Source organism: Notothenia rossii (genome assembly GCF_949606895.1).
Source record: "Notothenia rossii genome assembly, chromosome: 5".
In the NCBI taxonomy this organism is placed as follows: Eukaryota; Metazoa; Chordata; class Actinopteri; order Perciformes; family Nototheniidae; genus Notothenia; species Notothenia rossii.
The window spans coordinates 1,175,297-1,202,439 of record NC_136903.1 but is presented as its reverse complement, the minus strand read 5'-3'; the positions used below and the strand labels follow the sequence as shown (position 1 = coordinate 1,202,439).

The 27,143-nt window shown below is 44.7% G+C and overlaps 1 protein-coding gene across 6 annotated transcripts; it reads left to right on the top strand.

Annotated features, from left to right (window-relative positions):
• The first annotated feature begins 94 nt into the window (after nucleotides 1-94).
• LOC307040807 (protein NLRC3-like) lies at nucleotides 95-26,691 on the top strand. 6 transcript variants are annotated; one of them, XM_079683923.1, is made up of 12 exons: nucleotides 95-153; nucleotides 2,103-2,248; nucleotides 2,550-2,674; nucleotides 3,104-3,238; nucleotides 10,337-10,498; nucleotides 11,581-11,624; nucleotides 13,243-15,058; nucleotides 16,433-16,606; nucleotides 24,325-24,495; nucleotides 24,889-24,932; nucleotides 25,089-25,116; nucleotides 25,741-26,691. In XM_079683923.1, exons 3-11 carry the CDS (start codon nucleotides 2,550-2,552, stop codon nucleotides 25,100-25,102), a joined length of 2,685 nt encoding a protein of 894 aa, XP_079540049.1. In that variant the 5' UTR covers nucleotides 95-153; nucleotides 2,103-2,248; the 3' UTR covers nucleotides 25,103-25,116; nucleotides 25,741-26,691. The 6 variants fall into 6 exon arrangements, with proteins under 6 accessions (XP_079540049.1, XP_079540050.1, XP_079540048.1 ...); XM_079683924.1 differs by having other exon boundaries at nucleotides 2,547-2,674; XM_079683922.1 differs by having other exon boundaries at nucleotides 2,540-2,674.
• Nucleotides 26,692-27,143: the final 452 nt, after the last annotated feature.

The window sequence follows — 27,143 nt, the reverse complement described above, 5'->3', positions numbered from 1 at the left end:
ATGTGAACTGGTTCAGCTGGTAAGGCTGGTTATAAAACAAAGAGGAGGAGCTGCAGACAGGGAGGGAAGTTGAAAGTGAAAATAATAAAACAGACTTGTCAGACTGCCAGACGCCATTTTTACAGCTGGACGGAGCCGGAGGAGAACAACAGGGTGAGTGCTGACACCAGGATCTGCTTTAAACACTTCATTATTTACTCTGTTAGACTGATAATATAACTTCTTTGTTCAAAACCAGCGTCCAAGAGTCCAATGAGACTTCTCTGCTGATCCATCAGAGTTACATAGTGTGTGAAGCTCTGCAGTCAAAATTGAGGCATATCTGAAGTCTGACTGATTTGATGTGTTTAACCCAGTTTATTACTATGATGGTTCGGATTGAAAAAAGCGTGTAATTATAGTGTGTGTGTGTGTGTGTGTGTGTGTGTGTGTCATACTTGCCAACCTTGGGACCTCAGAAATCGGGAGCATTTCAAAACCACCGCGGGGGGGGGGCTGCTAGTGGTTCGCCGGAGCTGTATTAGATTAACATTAACATGCTTATTGTAGTTGTAAGTGCACTGTCTTGATGGAGCATATGTGTGGGCTGGACCTGTATTATAGGAAAGGAGTGAGCAGAGGGTAGAGTTGTTGATTCTTGTTCTGTTTTCTGTGACTATCTGCCTCACCCTCTCAGAATTTCAGTTGCACGCGCTACTAAAGGGTTATGGCTAGAAAGGATCCGTCTAGTGTAAATATGACGTCACGTTCTCGTTGTAACTCTCGTTGTAATCGGAGCGGCTCGGAAACACATCTACAGCAGTAACATGATGCAACATACACATGAATGCAGCAGCAATATTAATAGAGAAACATCAGACATAATAGTAAAACACTGCAAGGGAACATTTTATTGCACCAGGAACTATCTTGGGACTTTTACTGTGACAACGTTGATTTGCCTATGAATAAAAAATAAACCATAGTGTTGGTGATCTACAGTGTTGTCATTCTTCTTTGAACACCAGCAAGACCGCTAACACCCTATTTCAACAATCACACTCCCTGTCATTGACATAATTAATAGATAGTTCAGCTTCTCACCATCATTTGCTGTGGCCCACTGATGTTAACGATCGTAACTGAAAGGCTGCCTGCCAAACGTAAACATTCAGCCACGTGACATTCAGCCAAACTCTCGCGAGAGTTTTACATAAGACGGATCCTTTCTAGCCATAACCCTACTAAAGAGACGCGCTACCATGGAAACCAAACAATGGTGTAGCTGTATTAAAAGTCCGAGTGGAAACAGTCCTGAGTAAATCGGATTTAGTCAGAAATGCGGGAAAAATATGACCCCGGGAGGAAACCGGGAGAGGGCAATGAAATCGGGAGTCTCCCGCGAAGATTGGGAGGGTTGGCGTGTGTGTGTGTGTGTGTGCGCGTGCGTGCGTGCGTGCGTGCGTGCGTGTGTGTGTGTGTGTACTCAGATCTTGTTCTTGAGTAAAAGTAGAAGTACTCAGATCTTGTTGTTGAGTAGAAGTACTCAGATCATGCACTTAGCTCAAACTAATGATGAACTGGAAACACAGACTAAAGGTAATGTGTATATATACTGTATGTAGTGACGGTGGAGGAAGAGACTGCTCAGGACAAACTCAATTCACAGTGAAATGAACACATATAGAGTATGAGTTTATCATGTGCAGGAAGGTAAACAAAATGGTGAGGATAACATCGGTCCAGCTCAGGCATCAATGGTTCACTTTTTAGTTGATGTTTTATTTGTTCAATGGTGGGCTACAACTTTGAAATCATTAGAAATAAAACAATTTAGATTGTTTTGGTGCCAATAACAAAAAAGTCCATTCATATTCTGGGAGAATACAGTAATATATGCATTAAATGCAGCAGGGCTAATAATCCAGAAATATATATATATATATATATATATATATAATAGGGAACAATTGAATGCTCAGTTAACACTAGAGTACTTAAATACCTCAACACTTTAACTTCAGTGAGGTTTTGAATGCAGGATGTTTACTGGGTTATTAATATATTTATTTCAATAACTTTGTTGAGCTTGTTTCTAGCTCTGTTTCTATCTCACTGATCAGAGTCCCTGGATGTGAACTGGTTCAGCTGGTAAGGCTGGTTATAAAACAAAGAGGAGGAGCTACAGACAGGTTAGGTGTTAAAGTCCAAGAAGTCAGACTGCCAGACGCCATTTTACAGCTGGACGGAGCCGGAGGAGAACAACAGGGTGAGTGCTGACACCAGGATCTGCTTTAAACACTTCATTATTTACTCTGTTAGACTGATAACATAACTTCTTTGTTCAAAACCAGCGTCCAAGAGTCCAATGAGACTTCTTTGCTGATCCATCAGAGTTACATAGTGTGTGTGTGTGTGTGTGTGTGTGTGTGTGTGTGTGTGTGTGTGTGTGTGTGTGTGTGTGTGTGTGTGTGTGTGTGTGTGTGTGTGTGTGTGTGTGTGTGTGTGTGTGTGTGTGTGTGTGTGTGTGTGTGTGTGTGTGTGTGTGTGTGTGTGTCAGACTGGAGAAGATGAGTGATTTAAAAGATGAGGAAGAGGACACATCTTCAGTCTTCAGCCGTCTCTCTCTGAAGAGTGACTGGTCTAAACAGGAACCTATAAACTTCAGAAATGACCCCGGACCCTCAGACACACAGTAAGGGTTTCTGCTGTAAACTGATCTGAAGAGGATTCAGCTTTTAGACAACCTGATTTAAGGATATTTCAATATACAATTATATTATCATTGTATCTGCATGCCCCCGGACCCCCCTAGACGACGGGAGGTCCACCCACAAATAAAACAGGTTTACATGGATAGGAGACTAGATAAGTTTGCACCCATCATATACACTACACATTTTTTAACACCATAGGCCCTAATGTGTTTGTAGAAAGGCAGGAAATGGAGTGTGTGTGTGTGTGTGTGTGTGTGTGTGTGTGTGTGTGTGTGTGTGTGTGTGTGTGTGTGTGTGTGTGTGTGTGTGTGTGTGTGTGTGTGTGTGTGTGTGTGTGTGTGTGTGTGTGTGTGTGTGTGTGTGTGTGTGTGTGTGTGTGTGTGTGTGTGTGTGTGTGTGTGTTACAGACTGGAGAAGTTGAGTGATTTAAAAGATGAGGAAGAGGACACACCTTCAGTCTCCGGCTGTCTCTCTCTGAAGAGTGACCGGTCTAAAGAGTGGTTTGAAGACTTCAGAAATGACCCCGGACCCTCAGACACAAAGTAAGAGTTTCTGCTGTAAACTGACCTGAAGAGGATTCAGCTTTTGGACAACCTGATATAAAGATATTTTAATATACAATTATATTATCATTGTATCTGTGGCATGAAATGATTTTATATGGCACACATATTGATAAACACTAACTAAAAACTAAATATATATCATCCAAAATAGGGATGTCCCGATCACCTTTTTTTGCTCCCGATCCGATTCCGATCATTTGATTTTGACAATTTGCCGATACCGATTTTTCCCGATCCGATCTTTATGCAATGCATTAAGAGAAAAAAAAGCATTCAAGTTGTCCCTTAAGGTTATTTTTTCTTATTTAAATTGGATATTCTATCCCACATGGATACAGCTTCTTTTTTTCACAGCAGCATTGGATCAGTTCAGTTGTGCAGCATTGGATCAAAACTAAATAAAGCTTATCAGTACTCGTTAGCTTACTGCTACAATTAGACACTGCGCCCACCCTGTTGCCAGATTTGAGAGAAATAAGCAGGTCTATGAAAACAAGCCCCAAAGAAGCAACACATACATGATGTTCTGTCATTTGAAACCAAAACTAAGGCCTCAGGATGACTTTAAGACTTGAACATGGTCTTTTTTGTTTTGTAACATTGAATACAAGATTTTAAAAAAAGTATTTGAGAAAAAAAAAAAAAAAAAAATCCCGATCCCCGATTTTTTTTCTCCCGATTCCGATCTTTTGAAAATCACGTGATCGGCTCCGATCCCCGATCACGTGATCGGGACATATCTAATCCAAAACATTATTCACTATTTGGGCATATTTATGATATGTATTATTAAGATGATTAGTAAGGGATCATGTGCAGCGACACGGTCATTATGGGGAAAAGAACACCTGACAGCCTGATCAGGAGCCCGATCAGGAGCCCGATCAGGAGCCCCGATCAGGAGCCCCGATCAGGAGCTCCGATCAGGAGCCCGATCAGGAGCCCGATCAGGAGCCCCGATCAGGAGCCCGATCAGGAGCCCGATCAGGAGCCCGATCAGGAGCCCGATCAGGAGCCCCGACCAGGAGCCCGATCAGGAGCCCGATCAGGAGCCCGATCAGGAGCCCGATCAGGAGCCCGATCAGGAGCCCGATCAGGAGCCCGATCAGGAGCCCGACCAGGAGCCCGATCAGGAGCCCGACCAGGAGCCCGACCAGGAGCCCGACCAGCAGCCCGATCAGGAGCCCGATCAGGAGCCCGATCAGGAGCCCGATCAGGAGCCCGACCAGGAGCCCGACCAGGAGCCCGATCAGGAGCCCGACCAGGAGCCCGACCAGGAGCCCGACCAGCAGCCCGATCAGGAGCCCGACCAGGAGCCCGACCAGGAGCCAGACCAGGAGCCCGACCAGGAGCCCGATCAGGAGCTCCGATCAGGAGCCCGATCAGGAGCTCCGATCAGGAGCCCGACGCGAAGCTGAGGGATCTAGATCGGCATGAAGGTGTTCTTTTCCCCATAATGACCAAGTCGCTGCACATCATCCCGTTCATCACACGGCCACATTCTCAACAAAGTAACGACATGACTCCCAATATTAATTGAAATGCTTTTATAGATTTAGAAAATGTTTTTATTGATTTAAAAAATAGTCGGCTGGTATTGATTTAAATTGACATGCATCGTGAAGATGTCACGATTTCGTCCCTTCAAACGTGACAGTTACACGGTGTTGTTAACGAGTGGAGAAATAACCGGAAATGCCAAGAAAATGCTTCCCCGACGTAATGATTTATCTTGTAATAGTCACACTTGATTACGCCGATGTTCTTGTTGCCCCAGCTGGTCGACACCTCTTTGAGCAGAAACAAAGGCTCCATTAATGATTAAATCGACGTTAATCCATGTGTGTCGTTGTGGAATTAACGGACGTGACGTTGTGCGATTGCGTTGCCAGGCAACAGCTTGCGTTCATGTTAATTTACAAACTCTTCAACTACAACCGTAGTTACATTTAAAAACATGTTAGAAGGCCTCACGAAATACTTTAATGCAAATTAAAATATAAATGTGAAGGAATGTGTATAACAAAATACATCGGTGATAAACAAAACCGGAAACAGACGTAGGCAAGATCCTCAACTCGATGATTTGGATGGTTTTGCCGCAATGCATGCTGGGATTTGGTGTTTGATGTGAAATCTGAAAACGTTTTTTAAAAATAAAATACTTTATTCCAAGTGTGCTTGCTTTTCTCTCTGAAGGTCATCACATAACAGCATTGTAATACACGGTTCGGCTGCATTACATATTACATCTCTGCCATAGTTCTCTATCTATAGAGCCCTGATGAGAAGACTTCTAGACAAACAGGAGAACTGCCGCCAAAACTGAAAACGTGACGTGGATCATAAATATATCAGCAATCAAACAACATCTTACATTTCTCTTCACACAATACGTCTCCTCGCAGGATCAATACTAATTCAGCTGACTTTTATATTTGATCCAATCGGTAGATAGGCTGTATTTACACCATAAAGGTGCACAGCTGATAGAAAGTACACCTGGTGGTTAAAGCATGTTATTGAATTGTATTATTAGATATTAATAGGATCTCTATAAAGTATATTCATTACTCGTTATTCTCTACTAATAGTTAATTAAAGACTGTGTATAAAGACTATTTTGCACATCCCTTTCAAGATTTTCTAAGGTTTGACATATTATTCACAAACGGTGTTGTTATGCAATGAATGACAAACTTGGGTCGCAGGTTCCTCAACAGTGCATTACAAGACATCAATCAATATGTGTGAATACCTCCAGCATTAAACTGTCATTCTGCACATTTCTTATTCTATCTACATACATCTTATAAGAGTATAATACATATGTATAATATCAGTTTAATAATAAACAAATAAGTGCTTAAACATATTTAACATTGCAGGAAAGCAATATATTAGACGTTAAGTACTTTGTCAGGCTTAATATTTATCTGTAGATACAAATGTCACTGTGTGTGCTGTGTGCTCTGCATGTGTGACCATTAAAGAGGGTTTCATCCCTCCATATTCTTCTTCTACACCCCCAAAGCTTTTTTCTTATTCAGAAGAAGACCTTGACCTAAAGTACTCTTTAATGTTTAAATTAAGCCGTTTGTCTGTTTTGCACATCCTCCTATTAATATCTAATAATAAAATAATACAATTCAATAACATGCTTTAACCACTAGGTGTACTTTCTATCAGCTGTGCACCTTTATGGTGTAAATACAGCCTATCTAACGATTGGATCAAATATAAAAGTCAGCCGAATTAGTGTTGATCCTGCGAGGAGACGTATTGTGTGAAGAGAAATGTAAGATGTTGTTTAATTGCTGATATATTTATGATCCACTTCACATATTAAGTTTTGGCGGCAGTTCTTCCTGTTTGTCCAGAAGTCTTCTCATCAGGGCTCTATAAATAGAGAACTACGGCAGATATGTAACATTTAATGCAGCCGAACCGTGTATTACAATGCCGTTATGTGATGACCTTCAGAGAGAAAAGCAAGAACACTCGGAATAAAGTATTATTTTATTTCTAAAAAACGTTCAGATTTCACATCACGTAAACACCAAATCCCAGCATGCATTGCGGCAAAACCATCCAAATCATCGAGTTGAGGATCTTGCCTACGTCCGTTTCCGGTTTCGTTTATCACCGATGTATTTTGTTATACACATTCCTTCACATTTATATTTTAATTTGCATTAAAGTATTTCTTGAGGCCTTCTAACAGGTTTTTAAATATAACTACGGTTGTAGTTGAAGAGTTTGTAAATTAACATGAACCGAAGCTGTTGCCTGGCAACGCAATCGCACAACGTCACGTCCGTTAATTCCACAACGACACACATGGATTAACGTTGATTTAATCATTAATGGAGCCTTTGTTTCTGCTCAAAGAGGTGTGGACCAGCTGGGGCAACAAGAACATCGGCGTAATCGAGTGTGACTATTACAAGATAAATCATTACGTCGGGGTAGCATTCACTTGGCATTTCCGGTTATTTCTCCACTCGTTAACAATACCGTGTAACTGTCACGTTTGAAGGGACGAAATCGTGACCTCTTCACGTCTCCCAGCATGGTAAATCCTCACATGTTCACGTCTTGCCGTGATATCGGGTTGGTTCTGAATTGACCAAACAGAATCAAGTACTACATCACAGTCAGCTGAGGCTTTTATCCAAAGCGACATACAATAAGTACATTCGACCTAGAAGATACAAACTTGTAGAAAACAGAATCATATTCAGTAAGTATGTGGTGAAGGTAACTTCGTCACTGTGGACTGACGACTTCGGGCCTTGTAATTTTGCACATGTGGTTTGGCTTGGGGGTGTTCCCCAAACCCGTTTTGTCTGTTGCTCCTGATTGTGTTCACCTGGTGCCCTGTGTCGTCTCCTCCCCCCTCACCTGTGTCTTGTTGGTTTGATCGGTCTGGGTGTATTTAGGCTCTGTGCTTCCTGTTTGTAATGTGGTGTGTGAGATCCTTGTGGCTGCTGACTGTGTTCAGGTGGACAGCAATTGAGGCTGTGAATCATGTGCCCATGTTTTGAATAAATGCCCACACCGGGTTGTATTTGGACGTTCTGCCTCTGCCTCCTTGCTTGGTCGGGCCGCTCAACGGTCAGTTTCACAAAGTACATCAGGTTTCATAGAACCCAAACATTTCAAGTGCTCCTCAACTGGCTTTAGCTAAGCCAGCCCTTTGTTAGTATATAAGTGCTTTGTTAGTAATTGTATTACTCAAAGTGGAGTTTTCAGTCTGCGCCGGAAAATGTGTAAGCTTTCTGCTGTCCTGATGTCAATGGGGAGCTCATTCCACCATTTTGGAGCCAGGATAGCAAACCCAAGTGCAGAGAGAGAGAGAGAGAGAGAGCGAGCGAGATGCCTCGTTTATTTCCCCTTTGTTATTATCAGAGGTTACTGTAAACTGTTGAATAATGTAGTTCATCTACTTTTAGTAGTTTGTTTAAATGTTTTAATGATGTTGTTTTTGTTTGTAGAAGTTAGGGGTGTACACGTACCGAAATTATTCGGTACGGGCCCTTCGGTTCGGTACACCAGTGTACCGAAGTGTACCGAACGAATATAACGTGAAACAAATTGAGAACGTGAACAACTTTTTGGAAGTAATCTCAGGTGCTGCGTCGCAGCATTCAGAGTAATTTGCTCACATTGGGTTCAACGCGTCATAGAGCGATTTCATTGGACGAGAGGCATATTAGAGAGCTGGTCACAGGGATGTGCTCAAATTTAGTCAGTAATGTTGGGAACTGTCGAAATGGCGAACGCAGATAAAGTAAATCCTCCAGCATCATTGAAGTCTCCGGTTTGGGAAAATTTTGGTTTGGCAGTTACGTACAAGGATGAGGGACAAAGACAGGTGGACCAAACCAAAGCTGTTTGTCTGCATTGTTCAACTAACATTGGTTACGCAGCTGGCAATACATCAAACGTGCACACTCATTTGAAAAGGCATCACCCGAACGTGAATATCACCGGTACCAAAAGAAAAAAGACTGAAGTGCAAACCCAACTCCCGCTAGCATTTAAGCCTCCACCACTCGCAACTAGTTCAGACCGAGCCAAAGCTATTACAAACACCAAATCTCCTTCTGTTGCCATGTTAGCAAAGCGCTACCTGGCTGTATCTGCTACCTCTGTCCCTAGAGAGGGTGTTCTCCACAGCAGGAGACATTGTTAGTGCCAGCAGATCTGCTCTTTCAGCAAGCAATGTGGACAAGTTCATCTTTCTTTAAACGAACAATACAATAACAAGCAAGTCCTAATGTCAGACTGGTTGCTTAGGTACGAGTACAGTACAGTTCAACTACAGATTATTTCAGTTCATCGAAATGCTGCACCTTAATGTTTATTTTTTTATATTTTGTATTTATTTGAGTGAATATTCACAGTTTAATAATAATAAAAAATAAATAAAAAAAGGTTTTGTTTTGTGAAAAGAAATTCTGCTGTACCGAACCAAAATGTGACCAAAAAACCGAGGTACGTACCGAACCGCAATGTTTGTGAACCGTTACACCCCTAGTAGAAGTGCATCATTCCTTGATTTATTGTCAAATGAATCTGAACTTTTTTATCTGTTATGATGATAAACTGAAGCAATTTCGAAATCCAGCTAGGTAAGAATTTCACCAAACCTGGTTTCTCCGTAGCCAACTGGCGCGCCTCTGCCAGAGCAGCCTCTCGCTGCTGAACACTGGACGCTCCCCTCCATCGATCAGAGCAGTAAGCCAAAGAAAAAGAAAAATCCAATAATTCCTGCTCAAATGGATCTGCCCATATCTGGTTGGTTCGTTCAGTTACGGTAGAGGGAAGAAAGCAGGACCTAAATGCAGATAAAACTGATTATACCTTTATTTCAAGGATAAAATAATATAAATCGGACAAACAGAACACTCACTGGTGAACTCAGTCACCAACAAGAGATGACCTAACACTGAACACAGGAAGAGACAAGACTAAATACAGGGAGGGGTAATCACGAGACGAGAAACAGCCGGGCAGGGGAGGAGAAACACAAAGGCCACAGATGAACACAATCAGACAATCAGACACACCATGGAACTAATGACAGGGAAAAACACAGGGAGAGGGACCAGACAATATACACGGAGGAAAACAAGAGAGGGAGAACCGAACAGCAAAATAAACCCAAACATACAAAACTACAAACGTGACATAACATGAGAATCGTGACAATATCTGATTTTCTTACCTGGAATTCTGCCTTTTTGAACAGACTTTTTGAGTCCTAGCTATATTGTCTAGAGTTCTAGGGTTAATATGAATCTAATATGATCGTCATCGGTCTAAATTAGATTTCAAATGATTAGCTGTGTATGTAATGAAGATCATAGTGTGGGGTGAATCCATTTTCATAACCACTGTCTTGTAACTGATTTAAATGTGTAAACTGGGCTTATTCTTCAGAATGTCGTATGACTTGACTTGACTCTCACCACAGTGACTTGGGACTTGCTTGATACTTGTAGGTCAATACTTGAGACTTGCTCATGACTTGCACATGTAGGACTTACTCCCACCTCTGATTCACAGCATGGTACGCAAGTACCAGTGTCTTGAAGTGGATTCTAGCAGTTACTGGAAGCCAGTGAAGGGAGCGGAGGAGCGGAGTGGTGTGGGAACATTCAGGAAGGTTGAAGACCAGACGAGCCGCTGCATTCTGGATGAGCTGCAGAGGTCGGATGGCACATGCAGGTAGACCAGCCAGGAGGGAGTTGCAGTAGTCTAGGCGTGAGATGACGAGAGCCTGGACCAGAACCTGCGTCTCTTTCTGGGTCAGCTGGGGACGTATCCTCCTGATGTTGTAAAGCGTGTATCTGCAGCAGCGGGTTGTAGCAGAGATGTTTGCAGTGAAGGACAGTTTGTTATCTAGGGTCACACCCAGATTCCTTGCAGTCTGAGTCGGGGAAACAACAGAGGGGTCGATGTTGATTGTTAGGTCAAGAGTGGGACAATCTTTTCCCGGAAGGAAAAGCAGTTCAGTCTTGTCAAGGTTGAGCTTGAGGTGATGAGCAGACATCCACTGAGAGATGTCTGCTAGACAAGCAGAGATGCGTGCGACGACCTGGGTCTCTGAGCGGGGAAAGGACAGAATCAGTTGGGTGTCGTCAGCGTAGCAGTGGTATGAAAAACCATGCGGGCTAATGACTGATCAGAGCGAGTTTGTGTACAAGGAGAAGAGGAGGGGACCAAGAACAGAGCCCTGAGGGACCCCTGTAGTTAATTGACAAGGGTCGGACTCGGACCCTCTCCAAGTTACCCTGTAGGTCTTTGAGGTATGAGGTGAGGAGGGAAAGTGCAGAGCCTGAAACTCCAAGTTCTTGGAGAGTGTGAAGGAGGATCTGATGGTTCACCGTGTCGAATGCAGCAGACAGGTCCAGAAGGATGATGACAGAGGAGAGGGAGGCTGCTTTAGCCGTGTGCAGTTCCTCAGAGACAGCAAGGAGAGCAGTTTCTGTTGAGTGACCTGCCTTGAAACCAGACTGGTGGTATTCAACTAAGCCATGTAATAATAATAGTAATAACCTGGTGAGCTGGTTGTGTTGAGCATAAGCAGATATAACAGAGAGTTGTGTGATTACATGTAGAGTCAATGCAAAGACCCAGATCTGTGCCTGGCAACACGAAGGAAATGAAGATGTGAAATTCATGTCACCTGCGTATTCGTGCAGCGTGACACATTTCATCTTGAGTGTAAAGTTTGTGACGCTCTGCCCATTGGTGACAATCAGCTCCACTAATGTAAAGTGCTATAAAGGATGTGTTCATCTCCACAGAGGGAAGAGGAGAAGTGCTGCCAGTCAGACCAGAACTGTACGAGGTAAGAGGAACACATGCAGCGTTTCATTCCTCTTCCTGGTTCAATTGTTTTTGATTAGGTATACTGTTGTAGAGCGTAGACATTAAAGAGCAATTTGCAGGGTTTTTTTTTTACTACATTTATGCTCAACCTTGCCTGAAAATTACAATTAAAAATGTTAATGCAGGATTTGATATGTTTTACAAGACATAAAGAATTCAGAGGAAAAGGAGCCGTTATGAGGTCTGCTACTAAAAACTGCTTTTTTTTAACGTCATACGTCAAAGGCGTCATATTACGTCACATGGGGGAGCAACTTTCTCAGACTCGTTCTCTGCCCAATCCGCGGTAGTAGTTTGTAGTTGGTTTGAGCGGTTGTGATTTAGTGAGCTGATATTTTTTCGGTAATTTTACATTGCATTTCTCCATTTGTAATCATGGTGAGCTGGAGTTTATGCAGGTTGCACAAACTCCAGCCTGTCAGGACATCGAGTCCACAGTTTCCCTCACGGGAAAAGGACCGGAGCTAGCGTTCGTTCCTGGGTGCGTTGTGCATCCACCTCCCTGCAGCACATACTCTCCACAGCTTTAGCAGGAAACCGTATTACATCTCTCTCCCCCCCTTCGCTGCTCTCTCTCCCCCCCCTTCGCTGCTCTCTCTCTCTCCTCCGGTACACGGCACCGTAAGACATAGTGTGGAGTTGCGTTAGGTAACGCTGTGGTGGCTGTACTGCTCCAGCCGTCTCCTTTGTGTTTGTTTCCCCCTGTCTGTGTTGTTTGTGTGTGCGTGGTGGCTGTCACTCCTGGCTCCCGGCTCAACCCCCACTCACCTGCTGCAATCAGCTGTGCACCCTCCCCGACTACACACCTGCTTTCCATCAAGCCATTTACAACGGCATATCAACGGAGGCTCCACAACCTTTCTCCGCCAGATCGTCAAGTATCAGCCGTATCTCGCGGCTCCCCTCCGGTACACAGCACCGTAGTGTGGAGTTGCATTAGGTAACGCGAGATACGGCTGATACTCGCGCATTAGTTTCTGTTATGGATCAGTATCAACAGTCCTGCCAGTAACGTTACTATATTATCAATGCTACTTTAGTTATAGCCTGATATATGATAGCTAACTTCACAATGTTGTGATGTGACGTTAGCTAACATTCTGTAGCTAACGCCGGTCACTCACTAAGACAGCTGCCCAGTTCTCCACTGGTTCTCCTCACACCACAGCTCAATTTCTCGCCGATGGCCGTTATTTCTTCTAATCCTTGGCTGCTCCTGGTCTCTTGGACGCCGAGCAGGCTCATAGTTATAATCATATGCATTCGAATATTTATTTTCAACCTCTTCTGTGTCAAAACTAGCATTGTGATCCATGTTTATTCATACGTTAGACCGGCCGCTCTCCCCCAAGTTACGTCACACGTGGGAGGTCACGTGTGGAGGCTTTTTTATGCGGAAGTGAAAATGTCTTACTAAAACGACACCAGATTTCACTGTAGTGTATATTTCTGTATATGTTTTTGAAAATCTAGTGTATTCATCATTTTCATACACATTTATTCACTGGTGTCTCTAACCTGCAAGTTGCTCTTTAAGCTTTTTATAAAACATTTAAACTCTGTTTCCTCTCTTCCAGCAGATAGTGGTCTGCAGGAGGTTCTAGATGAACACAGGCTCAGTCTGAAGAAGAGATGTGAACGTGTGACTGAAGGAACTACTGAAACTAAAATCCTCCTCAACAGCATCTTCACTGAGCTCTACATCACACAAGGCCAGAGTGAAGAGGTTAATACCCAACATGAGGTGAGGCAGCTGGAGACAGCTTCCAAGAAGATGACCCTCCATGACACTCCAATCAAGTGCCAGGACATCTTTAAAGCCTTACCTGACCATCAGACTCTCATCAGAGCGGTCCTGACCAACGGAGTCGCTGGAGTTGGAAAAACCTTCTCAGTGCAGAAGTTCACTCTGGACTGGGCCGAGGGTTTGGGAAACCAAGATGTCAGTCTGGTGATCCCGCTCTCCTTCAGGGAGCTGAACCTGATCAAAGGTGAGCAGTACAGTCTTCTCAGGCTGCTCCATGTTTTCCATCCAACCTTACAGAAGCTCACAGCAGAGCAGCTGGCTGTCTGCAAAGTGCTGCTCATCTTTGACGGCCTGGATGAAAGCAGACTTTCTCTGGACTTCAGAAACAATGAGGTTGTGTCTGATGTCTCTCAGCAGTCCTCAGTCAACGTGCTGCTGACAAACCTCATCAGGGGGAAGCTGCTTCCCTCGGCTCTCGTCTGGATAACTTCCAGACCTGCAGCGGCCAATCAGATCCCTCCTGAGTGTGTGGACAGGGTGACAGAAGTACGAGGCTTCACTGACGCCCAGAAGGAGGAGTACTTCAGGAGGAGATGGAGTGATGAAGACCTGTCCAGCAAAATCATCTCTCAAATCAAGAGCTCCAGGAGCCTCCACATCATGTGTCTGATCCCAGTCTTCTGCTGGATCACTGCTGCAGTTCTGGACCACATGTGGACTACAGACCAGAGAGGAGAGCTGCCCCAGACCCTCACTGACATGTACTCACACTTCCTGCTGGTCCAGACCAAGAGGAAGAAGCAGAAGTATGAAGGGGGACATGAGACGAGTCCACAGCAGCTGACGGAGGCTGACAGGGAGCTTCTCCTGAAGCTGGGGAGGCTGGCGTTTGAACATCTGGAGAAAGGAGACATCATGTTCTACCAAGAAGACCTGGAGCGCTGTGGTCTGGACGTCACCGAGGCCTTGGTGCACTCAGGAGTTTGTACACAGATCTTCAAAAGAGAGAGTGTGATCTTCCAGAAAACAGTCTACTGCTTTGTTCATCTGAGCATTCAGGAGTTTCTGGCTGCAGTCTACATGTTCCACTGTTACACCAACAGAGACACAGCGGTACTGAAGGACTCCCTGCAGGTATACTGGCCCTATGAGAACAGTAACAACAGAGATCAGGATTACCCATCCCTGGATGTCTTCCTGAAGGGAGCCATGGAGAAATCCCTCAGAAGTGAAAATGGCCACCTGGACCTGTTTGTCCGCTTTCTCCACGGCCTCTCTCTGGAGTCCAGCCAGAGACCGTTAGGAGGCCTGCTGGGTCGCACAGACAACAGACCAGAAACCATCCAGAGAGCCATCAACAACCTGAAGGAGATGAGAGGTTATAAACACTCTCCGGACAGGAGCATCAACATCTTCCACTGTCTGACAGAGATGAAGGACAACTCAGTACATCAGGAGATCACAGAGCTTCGGAAGTCAGGGAACAGATCAGAGAAGGAACTCTCTGAGATCCACTGCTCTGCTCTGGCCGACATGCTGCAGATGTCAGAGGAGGTTCTGGATGAGTTGGACCTGAGTCAGTACAACACATCATTGGAGGGACGACAGAGACTGCTTCCAGCTGTGAGGAACTGCAGGAAGGCTGTGTAAGTCCAGATGTGATTAACTTTATAAACTAATGTGGATCAGAAGTTTAGTTATTCAAATAAACACAATAACATTTCTGCTGTTTAAATACTGAGAGCAAAATAAACCCAACACTGTTCTTCTATTTATTTATAATAATAGTTAAATTGAACCGTTCCTCTCTTCGTATTGAGTGATGGAGGTGACATGACAAACACATGAAGGACTCTAGAGGTTTCTCAGCATGTGATCACACCACACGGCAGGACTTAGCTATCAGAGAAAGCACTTATTACTTTCTAGGTCCGCACGATTTGGGGAAACAATCTAATTGCGACAGATATTGCGATTCGATTTGCGATATTTGTTTTTAAGCGACCCAACGGAAGTTTATTATAAAATGCGGCCATATCTCCTGCTAGGAAGGTCGTATCAACGTGCTCCCGTCTCTAGCCCGAGCTACGAGTGAAAGAACTAAACTTACATGAAACTTCCGTTGGGTTGCTTTAAAGTCAAGCTTCAGTTTAAGATTCACCCTGTGATAGAAACATGTGATGGAGCATCACTAACCTGACTCAGACGGTTTCACCAAACCATCTAGGAGAGCTCCACTGGAAGCCATTTGGAAAGGGCAGGCACTTTCAAAAGCACTTGGCAGGTGATTGGATCAATCTGTCTATCACCTTCTATCATGGGCCACTTCTGATTGGTTAACAATGGCTGGTACATGTGGAGCACAGCACTTCTGATTGGTGTGGATGACTGACACAAGAAGAAGAACAAAATAATTCTTTTTTAAATCACAGGCTTTGCGATTTCATAATTGCATCCTTTAAAATTGCGATTTTGATTTAAAATCGATTAATCGCTCAGCCCTACTTTCTAGTAGTTTTTTTAGCATTAAAAACACGTTTTTATCACAAAGTGTTAGTTTAAAATTAGATCTTTATAATTTCCCACCATTAACAGACTTATGTCTTAATGCTGATATACTGGGAACATCTTATGGTATTCAGTTTAAATTGAAACTTAATTGTTTTGTTAATTGTGTTTGTGTGTTTACATGTTCAGATGCTCAGAGAAGCCAAAACATCCTTCATCCATCCTTCACATCCAAATATTAATTAACATTTGAATATGCACATCTCTAATATTATGATCTATTTAATGTCTGTTTCTTTAGGTAACAGTCACTGACAGCAGGAGCACAGACATGTGATCAGATCACCTTGACAACAAATGACGCTCTATTATAATGTATTATTATATATTATATTAAATTGACGAACAGCAAATGTCAATCAGACCATGTCAAATCTTTTGTCATCAAATGCTTGAGGTCAATATAATGTTTCCTCTTTTTAACACATGTTGTAATTGATGTGTTATTATAGACTGACTCGCTGTGGACTCTCAAAGACTCTCTGTGAATTTGTGGCCTCAGCTCTGAAGTCTGACCCCTCCCACCTGAGAGATCTGGACCTGAGTAAGAACGATCTAAAGGATTCATCAGTGGAGCTGCTGGGTTCTGGACTAAAGAGTCCAAACTGCAGACTGGAGGCTCTCAGGTCAGTTCACTGACTGCAGGTCATACAGATCTGTTTCTGTTTATAATTTACTGAATTTCCCTGAAAACAAATACAATGTTATTGTTATTTTGTGTGTGTGTGTGCTTGGAGGCAGGGCTGTGTGACGCGTAGAGCAGTAGATCTGTGGTAGTAGTGCTTGTAGTTAGTGCATGCTGCTTCTGCTTGCTACTCTGCTTTCGGCTACTCTGCTCTCGGCTACTCTGCTTTCGGCTACTCTGCTCTCGGCTACTCTGCTTTCGGCTACTCTGCTCTCGGCTACTCTGCTCTCGGCTACTCTGCTCTCGGCTACTCTGCTCTCGGCTACTCTGCTCTCAGCTACTCTGCTTTCAGCTACTGCCGCCGGCTAGCCCTCCTCGCGGAGGGTGAAAAGAGGAGCCGAGTGTGTAAGTGTGCTCCTGCTGGTACAAAGCCGCTCCACCGCCAAGACTTCTGCAGTGCCTCCTCGTTAGGGCTGCAGCAAACGACTAATTTGATAATCGATGAATCTATCGATTAATGGAACGATTAATCGATTAATGGATTAATCGATTAATCGACTATTCGGACTATTACTGTATGACTTGCACAATTTCTCAAACGCTCTTATTTAGCCATCAACTTTTAGATTTAGCTTGAGGTTGTTTTAGGCATGTGGAAACTAACAATGAAGACAATAAAGATGAATACTTGTTTCAAAAATACATATATTATTAAATTAACATTGCTTTTTATTTATCAAAAGAAACAACAATGTTTTAACAAATCGTATTAAATAATGTGATGACAGAACTGTAAACAGAATAGCTGAAACTTTAACAAAATAAATAACTCAGTTACCTCTAATCATAAACTCATGTTGTATCATTGAGTTAACTGCGTGTGTTGCTGACGTGGAAACGTTACTCGTGGATGGGGGGGCTACAGAGCTCCTAGAAAGACAGTGGAACCCGGTGCATTCCTCCGTCTGGATGTGGAGCTCTTTGCTGAATGTTTAGACAAACTGCTCGTGTTACCGCCCTTACATGCTAAACACTCTGTTGGCAACGAGCATTGTCGACCTCAAGACGGGTAAAGTGTAACCACACCTCGGAGCGCTTCTCTCCGCCATCCCCGCCGTGTGTTGCTGCATGTAGCAGCTGCGTGTGTGTAAACTGCCCCGCCCCCTCGCACACAGACGGGAGAGAGAGAGATCTCGTCTGATCGAAAATACATCATAGATGCATTTATTTGTCTTTTTGCATATTAATAACGATTTGGCGACACTAAGACTGCGATATAATGTTTATGTAGCAATAACACAAATGACATATCTTTTTGAAATGTCTCCAGTATCGATAAAAAGACCGATAACGTTGGAGCTTAACGGCGCGTAAAACACACGTGATGACGTCACCAACTAATCGACGACTGAATTAGTTGGCAACTAATTTGGTCATCGATTTTAATCGATTAAGTCGATTAGTTGTTGTGAGGTCCCAGGCTAAACTGTAGGGGATCTCGGAGCAACAGTGGGCCCCAGAGGCAAGGCGTACAGGCCCACCGGTGTGTGGACACGCCCTGGCGCCTGCCAACCACTGTCCCAGCTATCCCAGCTGTCAGATTGAATACAAAATCGACCCAATTTCTCCGGTCAATGACGGGAGAGTTTCGAAAGTGACAAAACACTGTTCCACACATTTAAAAACACTTAAACAATTAAACAATTTTTACCCAGGATTCAGGCACTTTCTCTGGCTTGTAAAATGCGTTGATGCGCCCTGGAGGTATCAGACTATTTAAAACATGTATACCCAGGATTCAATCACTTTTCCTGGCTTGTAAAGTGCTGTGAAGCAGCCAGTTCTCTGGGTGCAGTCTGGGTGCAAGAGCCACCTGCTGCATGGAGCTCTCTGGGTCTCTGTGAGTCTCACACTCCGCTTCTCTCTGGGTGCGCTCTGCCTCTATTCACACCACTTTCCCCAGGTTTCAAAGACTTATTGCTGGGTAGAAAAGCCATGTGCATCCCCCTGGATCTCTGCATATGTGCCTGTGAGTCTGACACCCTGCTAACAGCAGTGACTCTGCTGTTTTTACCTTCTTGCACATTTCATGAGTTAAATGTGGACGAAATGGACAGTTTTCTGTCCATATCAGCGGCTGTTTAAGCAGTCAAATGCACATTTGAATTAAAACAGTTTAATGCACTTTTAACACTCATGTACCCACGATTCAAGCTCCTTTCCTGGGTTATAAAGTGAGATGAAGCAGCCTGTTCTCTGGGTACAAGAGCCATGTGCTGCAAGGAGCTCTCTGGGTGCGCTCTGTGGGTCTCACAGCCCGCTTCTCCAGGGTGCTGGAGAGTCATTTTCAGGCTCCTCTCCACAGTTGTCCCCCTAAAACTGATTTTTAATCATTATTTTTGCTTTTAAATGATTTATGCTATCATTAATATGGTTCCCTGACACAATGCACATAGTCTGGAGCTCACTGGGGTCCTGCATATGCTTTAATCAGGCGTTTTAACACTTTTTTCCATGAAAATTATTTTGATTCACTATCATGGGGCTATATAAATCAAATTCCGGATAATTCGGAGCACAATTGTACCTTTTACTATTTAAATGTATTTGTATTATATATGTTTGGGCTATAAAAGTGACATTTCTGGGTGACTTTGTCAGTTTATGGAGCTTAGCCCAGATATCCTGGAGGTTCCAGGCCGAATTTGGGAGCTCATAGGCGGCCTGTCATGCGCGAAAGAAGAAAAAAGTAAAGAAAACGGTCAATTATATCTTAAAATAATAAAAAATGAAGTTTGAAAAAATTCTCGAAAAGACTACTCAGTGCCAACAGAGAAGGGGCTCCGAGAAGCTCAACCCTTTGGCGCTTCGGGCCGAAGCCCCGGACACTTCTCCACTCCCCCGTTGCAACTTACAACGGAGAGGGGAAACCAAGCCTCCCCTTCTCCGTCAAAAAAATTCATTCATCAATTTCAGACTACTGTCTGCACGAAATCGGAAACCCGGTTTTTGAGAGGACTCAGAAAAAAACCGGCTGTCTCACTTCATGGAGGAATGTATCCGCTCCATGTGCTCTATGGCTCGGATACATTTGTTACCCGGAGACCCCCCAGCATGGTTCTTACCAAACTTTAAGTTTTTGAACTGGGCTCTGGAGGAATGTAAGGGGAGTTTGAGGGGACTCTACCCGCATTATGAGGCAGTATTCTCGGATACTTTTTCTCACTTTCACCCCTTTTCTATGGATCTCCAAAAAGTGAACTCAGGCTTTTTCTGACTGTGGAGGAATGCAAGGGGAGTTGACAGGGGACTCTTGCGGGCTCATGATGCACTATTTTCGGATACTTTTTTTCATTTTCAGCCCTTTTCCATTGATGAATTGAAACTTTTTTTTAACATTTTGGTCAATTTCACCAAGTTCTGGTAACCGCATTGCCTGGAGGATAGGACCGAGAGATGACAGACTCTCTGGCCGCCTCACAAGTCACTATTGTCGGACACTTTCTTTGCTTTACCCCGGTTCTATCACTCTTTCCTCCTTTGACCATAAAACGTGTTTCCTGCTGGGGTACTGCCTGGTTCCGGGGCACCCCAAACCCTCTAATGGTCGGGGCACCATGAATTGATGCATCGGACCTAATGTTGCCATCACCAGCCCCGCGTTGGTGCGGAGGTGGGACCATTTAACCCGGTGGTAACCCAAGTCCTCACTTGGTCCGTGTACCATGCATTGAAGCATAGGACCCATGGTTGCAATCACCGGTTACGCTAACGCATATAAACGGAGAAACAGAAAATAATTTAAATACAATTTAATTGTGTCTGTTTTACTAAGGATGTTGTCCGAATGCCCGGTGTGCAGACTCTTCTATCTGGCGTTGAACAAGCACCTTAAGCACAAACATGCAGTGCGGAACCTGGAGGAAAGAGGCATCATTCTTAAAATGGCCAGTGGCAGAATAAATGTTCAGACCAAACCCTGTCCCATCACAGGGTGTTCGTATGCTGGGAAGACACTAGACCGTCATGTAACTCATGACCACCCTGAGTTCTCCCGAGATGAGGCACATCAGGTCATGGCAATACCCCCTCTCAAGACCCCGGTCAAGACTGTCATGCATTCACCAGCAGCCTCCGGCAGCAATACCCCTCTCAAGACCCTGGTCAAGACTGTCATGCGGCCCAGAAGCCTCCGGTAGTGAGACCCCTCTCAAGACCCCGGTCAAGACTGTCATGCATTCACCAGAAGCCTCCGGCAGCAATACCCCTCTCAAGACCCCGGTCAAGACTGTCATGCAGTCCCCAGAAGCCTCCGGTAGTGAGACCCCTCTCAAGACCCCGCTCAAGTCTGTCATGCGGTCCCCAGAAGCCTCCGGCAACAATACCCCTCTCAAGACCCCGGTCAAGACTGTCATGCGGTCCCCAGAAGCCTCTGGTAGTGAGACCCCTGTATGCCAGAAGACCCGTGACCCTTGATCCATGAAATCAAGTTGCCTAAAAGCATGGAGATGTACATTCAGACATACAGGGATCATTGTGAGGGTGTCACACCCATGGGCGCGAGAAGGGAGCTCCGCACCCCCTGCCTGCCGCTACGGGGTGCTGCAGCGCCCTCAGCACCCCCTAGCGGCAGGCAGGGGGTGCGGACCTCCCCTGTCTGAATTATTATTTGACGGTTATTGCTGCTCCCGCTCTGCATAATCTGTGTAATATGTAGCCAATGAATTCCACATTGTTGGCACACACATTGTTAGCAAAGCCAACCATGAAGAACAAAGTCATCCCAAATCCTATACTTCCAGCGGCGGGAGTCCGTCGGAACATCGCAGCGGATGGTGGTGCTGGTCCTCCTTCCGGAGGACAACATGGCGATAGGACCCCAAACCCGCAAGGGAGGGTCCTGTCCGATCACAGCACCCCGTCCAATGCACTCATGCGTTGTCGGAGACTATTGGTAATGGGAACCTTCAATGCATGTACAGTGAGAGAAGAAGCTAGATTGGTAGAACTAGCACACTGTGCTGAGGAACGGGGAGTGGAGATCCTGGGAATCCAGGAACACAGAAGAGTGCACACTGATGACCGGATCGTGTATCGCAGAGTGGAGAGATGCACGTTCAGCACTGCATCTGCGTGGCGAAACGAGGCTCAGGCTGCAATAAGGGGCGTAGGGCTAATGCTGGGCCCTTTGGCGCGTAAGGCTCTCCGTCGGGTTTATCCTCACACCGATAGGATCCTTATTGCAGAGTTCTCAGGCAACCCAGTAACAACAGTCATAGTCGTGTACTCACCCACCAACGTGGCACCATCTGAGGAGGTGGAGAAGTTCTATGAGGACCTCGCAACAGCAGTCCGAGATGTCCCAGCGCACAACTTCCTGGCAATCCTGGGTGACTTCAACACAAGACTTGGACCAGAGGACGCACCCTACCCATACCACGACTCTACCAACCGCAATGGTGCATACCTCACGGCCCTTCTCATAGAACACGAGCTACTGGCAGCGAACACCATGTTCGTTTCAGGCTGCATGCCTGCCATTTTGTTTCACCTTGCTTTATAATAAAACCATTTATAATTATTACCAATTCCAATCTGGGCGTGTTATTTCCCTTTGGTTCCCCTAGCTCAATAGGGAACGTAACAACCATCAAAGGGGAGGAACTGATGGAGAGTGTGCGAAGAGTGCAGGCAGCGCAAGGGGAAAGGCAATATGGGGAGGCCTGGAGGGTCATCAATGAAATGACTGGGGGGAAGAGGACTAAGGAGGGACAGGTTGAGGGACACAGCCCCGAGGAGAGGGTGACGACCTGGTTCAACCACTTCCAAAGCCTGCTGGGCTCAATACAAGATGGAGCTGAGGAAAGTATACCAGCATTCCTCCAGAACCTGCCCATCAACGATGGTCCCTTCACAGCCAGCGAGCTTGCCAGGGCGAAGTCCACAGTGAGAGAGGGCAAAAGTGCTGGGCCGGATGGCATACCCCCGGAGGTCTTAAAGAACTGTGATCTCGATGACCTCATCCTAGACTTTTGCAACCTTGCTCTACTGCACAACATGCAGCCTGATATATGGTCTCTCCCCAACATCCTCCCGGTGCCTAAAGCTGGAGACCTCTCAAAGCCAGACAACTACCGAGGCATCAGCCTGACATGTATCACCGCAAAGGTTTCCAACCGGATGATACTGAACAGGATACGGCACGCCATCGACCCTCACCTGAAGGAGAACCACCGTAGCACAGATCTTGGCACTAAGGAGAATGATCGAGGAGGTGAAAAAGGATAACCTGACTGCTGTACTGTGCTTTATCGACTTCAAAAAGGCATTGGACACGATCCACAGAGGCACAATGGTGAAGATCCTTGAGGCCTATGGTGTCCCTCCCAACTTACTCCGGGCAATAGAGACCATGTACGCAGGAACAAGGGCCAGGGTGGTGACCCCAGATGGCAACAGCGAGGAGTTTGACATCCTGGCTGGGGTAATGCAAGGGGACATCATCATGGTCCTGTATTATGCGCTCAGGAAGGCCATCAGTGGTCGAGAACAGGATCTTGGCTGCACTCTAACACCAAGGAGGTCGAGACGACACCCCACAGTAGTTCTGACAGACCTGGGCTATGCGGACGACATCAGCCTGCTCTCCGACGGCGTGGAACAAACACAGGAACTCCTGAACAGAGTGGAGACAGAGTGTGTCAAGGTTGGCCTTAAGCGAAACGCCAAGAAAACTGAGATTACCACCTATAACATCTTACTGGAACATCCACCTCTGACAACAAAAGAAGGCACTGTGCTTAAAGAAGTCAAGGACTTCAATTACCTGGGCTCATGGGTCAACTCAACCGAGCAAGATCTTAAGGTGAGGAAGGCTCTTGCATGGAGGGCCCTGAATGGCATGACCAGTGTATGGAACTACAACCTCCCCCGTCGAATCAAACTCAGCTTCTTCTATGCAACGGTAGAGTCTGTTCTCCTCTACGGCAGTGAATGCTGGACCCTGAAGCCAACCCTGCGAAAGTCTCTAGACGGATGCTACACCAGAATGTTGCGAGCAGTACTTAACATCAGCAGGAGTGTACATTTAACCAACAAGATCCTGTACGAGGGAATACCAAGGGTGAGTGAGAACATTGCAGCCAGGAGAATGAGACTAGCAGGACATTTCCAAAGGCATCAAGAGCTGCCAGCCGGCAAATTGGTGCTGTGGGAACCAACACACGGGCATCGGTCACGAGGACGTCCCACATCAACATACGTGGACGTACTCAAGAATGACGGAGGAGCACAAAGTACCAATGAACTGGCCAGATGTATGGAGAACCGGGATGACTGGAAGCGACGATGGAGGGCTCGTCTGAGGACGACCTAGAGAGAGAGAGTTATTTTTTCCCATGTTGCTAATGACTGAATGGTTATCAGAATAACAAAGAGAAGGTGAATGTGTGAGGGAGAGTGTTTGAGCTTCCACTGACTCACTCTGTGCTCCATGACTCAGTTTGTTTGTTTGTAGCATTTATTTAACCAGGTGAAAGCCCCTTGAGATCAAAAGGGTGAGCTGCAGGACATTAGTTACACATGTAACATCAATTATCAATGGATTGTTTCTCCATCATCTCTGAGATTAAAACCCTGTTTAACTGATCAGATTATTAAACCTGGAGTTATTTCAAACAGGAACTTTGTTTTCTAAAGTTACATGTTCTCTTTATTCAGACTGAGGAACTGCAGTTTGTCAGAGATCAGCTGTTCTGCTCTGGCCTCAGCTCTGAAGTCCAACATCCATCTGAGATATCTGGACCTGAGATTCAACACTCTGAAGTATTCAGGAGAGAAGCTGCTGAGAGATCTTCTGGAGAGTCCAGCCTGCAGACTGCAGACCCTCAGGTCAGTGAGGGGTCTCTGCTGGTTCAGCAGTACTGTATGAAACACAGGGAGGTGTTTCTCTCACTGGGGAAACAGATCAGTGATGTTACCCACTGACTGCAGGCTCTTCCATTCTTCCATCAACTAGAGAAGGCCAGCTGGAAATGCACTTTAGTGATCAGCTCTCTAACAGACAGATGGGGTTTTACAGACGAAAGGTAGTGTGTTTTTTATGGGATGTTTTTAGTTTCTAGTGACTGGTTACTTCCTGTCATGCAGCTGAGAGCTGTGGCAGGCAGTCGTAGTGTTTGCAGAGAAGATATGATGGGATGTAAAACATGAGGTCAGGACTCTGAAGCTGACTCAAAGAACAAACACTTATTTTAAACTGTTGGGTTGTGTTCATCTCTACAGGATCAGATATGGTGAGATGATCAGAGCCAGGATCTGGAAGACATGTGAGTACTGAAACCATGTCCTCCATTCACCAAGATATGAAACTCTTTGATGGAGCATGAGCTCAGAGGAAAACATCTCTCTCTTCATCATTCTGGCTGTTTCTCTCCATCTTTTATCATCATCATTATTCTCTCTCTCTCTCTCTCTCCTCTCAGGTGACAGGAAGTGAAGACACACAGAAAGGTGAGAGGTCGTACCATGTGAACTTTATTTATTGAGGTTTCACTACAAAGTAAAATGTAGTTATTGCTCAGTGTTTTCTGGGATTCAAGAGAAATCTGCAGCTCAGGTTTGATGTGTTCAGTTTGTTTATGAGCGTGGAGGCCTTTTGGAAAACATGAAAGAAGGCTGCAGACTTCCTGTTGGCTGTCCTCAATATCAAATGAACAAAAACAATCAATTGTACTTAAAGCTTTTCTTAAGAAGAAAGATGTGTCACCATAACTCTGCAAACGCTTCATCAGATTTAGGATCCAGTTTTTTGCCAATTAGATTTCTCACATTGAAGGAATTCTCTTTGGTGTGTTGTCACAAAGAGAAGAAACCTGAAAATACATGTTTTTAAATGAAGAAATAAATGTAATTATATATCAGTTCATCTGCTGTGATCAATGTCTCACGCTCTGCTGTGATTGGCTGGTACTGCAGTCACATGTTAACTCGTTAATGATCCATTGGAAATGGACAGCGGACTCAGAGGTTCCCAGTGATCTGAATATTTAGCTTTGGTCTTTGGATGTTCTGTTATTGTAGTTTGTGTTCGTTGAGCTGGAGTTGAACTTTACTGACTCTGTTTCATAACTCCAGGCTCCAGTGTTCTTCTCACCTGAACACACCTGGACCTTCATACAGCTGATCCTCTAACACGACCAAACACTACTTTAATCATATCTTTATATAACCATCCTTCTTTCATTCCATGCCATGTTTGCACACGTCTGCACAGCCCTCCACTTTAAAATACAACTCTCTGTAGTTTTACATATATTTCATATTTACATTCTGCTAAGTGTTGGAGCTTGTAAGGTTCTTTGTGTATTTACATTTAAATGTGGTGTGGTCACTTTGGATAAAAGCAATGCAATGTAATGTGTAATACTTGTCTAATTATTTTTTTAATGGTAAATAGCTTCTTAAAAATACTTATTTTCATTATCTTTATATTTTTGACCTTCTATTGCAACTTATTTTCTTATGTTGTTTATGTTCGCACCACCAGACACTAAATCTACTTCCTTGTGTGTGTGAACGTACCTGGAAATAAACGTGGTTCAACTTTAAATGCTGTTTATAGTATTTGTCATATGTAAATATTGTTCTAATAGTCTTAAGATTTATTTTAAATAGCTGTCTGTCACGATTTTAGTTTTGTCTGTCTAGTCATGGTTTTATTTTGAAATTCTGTTCTCCCCGTGTCTGGTCTTCCTTCCTGTGTCTGATTGTCTCATTGTGTTCACCTGTTGCCCTTGTGTTTCTGCCTCCCCTGCCCAGCTGTGTCTGATTGTCTCATTGTGTTCACCTGTTGCCCTTGTGTTTCTGCCTCCCCTGCCCAGCTGTGTCTGGTCCTGTGATTACCCCTCTGTGTATTTAGTCTTGTCTTCCCCTGTGCTCCATGTCGGATCGTTTCTTTTCTCACCCTCCATGTTTGTCACGTTCCAAGTTGTTTTTTGTCCTCATGCTACATGTTTTGGATTTATGATTTTGTCTTGTTAGCCATGTCAACAGCTTTGATTAATAAAGCTGGCTTTTGTTTTGAAACCCGCTTCCCTTTTTAACTGTATTTGAGTCCTGAGGCCTATAATACAAAGCCGGATGTTCTCTTAGCGGCTAACTTCTGGGAAACCTCTGGGTTTCCGGTCCTACGAAGCCGGTTCACTTTTTAGCGGGCTAGATACTTATGAGGCTAGCCTGCTCCGGAGCAGGATAGGTTCCAGGATGAGAGATCAACTCAGTGAAAGCACCGCCTGCTGACCAATCAGAGCTCAGTGTGCGGAGGAAAAAATACAGTTTAAGCTGCCGTTGCAGGAAAGACGGCCGGCCAAAATCACCGACAGTGAATGTGAAAATTAATTGAATATCACCTCCCATCTTCAGAGCAATCTGACTATTATAGCATTAGCTTTAAGAAAGCTTACAAGAAAGCATCATATCGTATCATATATTTCCTTATCTGAGTCAGCTGAGCCGTATCTGGCCGTGCAACACTCACA

Coding starts and splice junctions, on each gene's coding strand:
- LOC307040807 (XM_079683923.1), top strand. CDS start 2,550: ATGAGTGATTTAAAAGATGAGGAAGAGGACACATCTTCAGTCTTCAGC. Junction 2,675..3,103: donor CCCGGACCCTCAGACACACA/GTAAGGGTTTCT, acceptor TGTGTGTTACAG/ACTGGAGAAGTTGAGTGATT. Junction 16,607..24,324: donor TGCAGACTGGAGGCTCTCAG/GTCAGTTCACTG, acceptor CTCTTTATTCAG/ACTGAGGAACTGCAGTTTGT.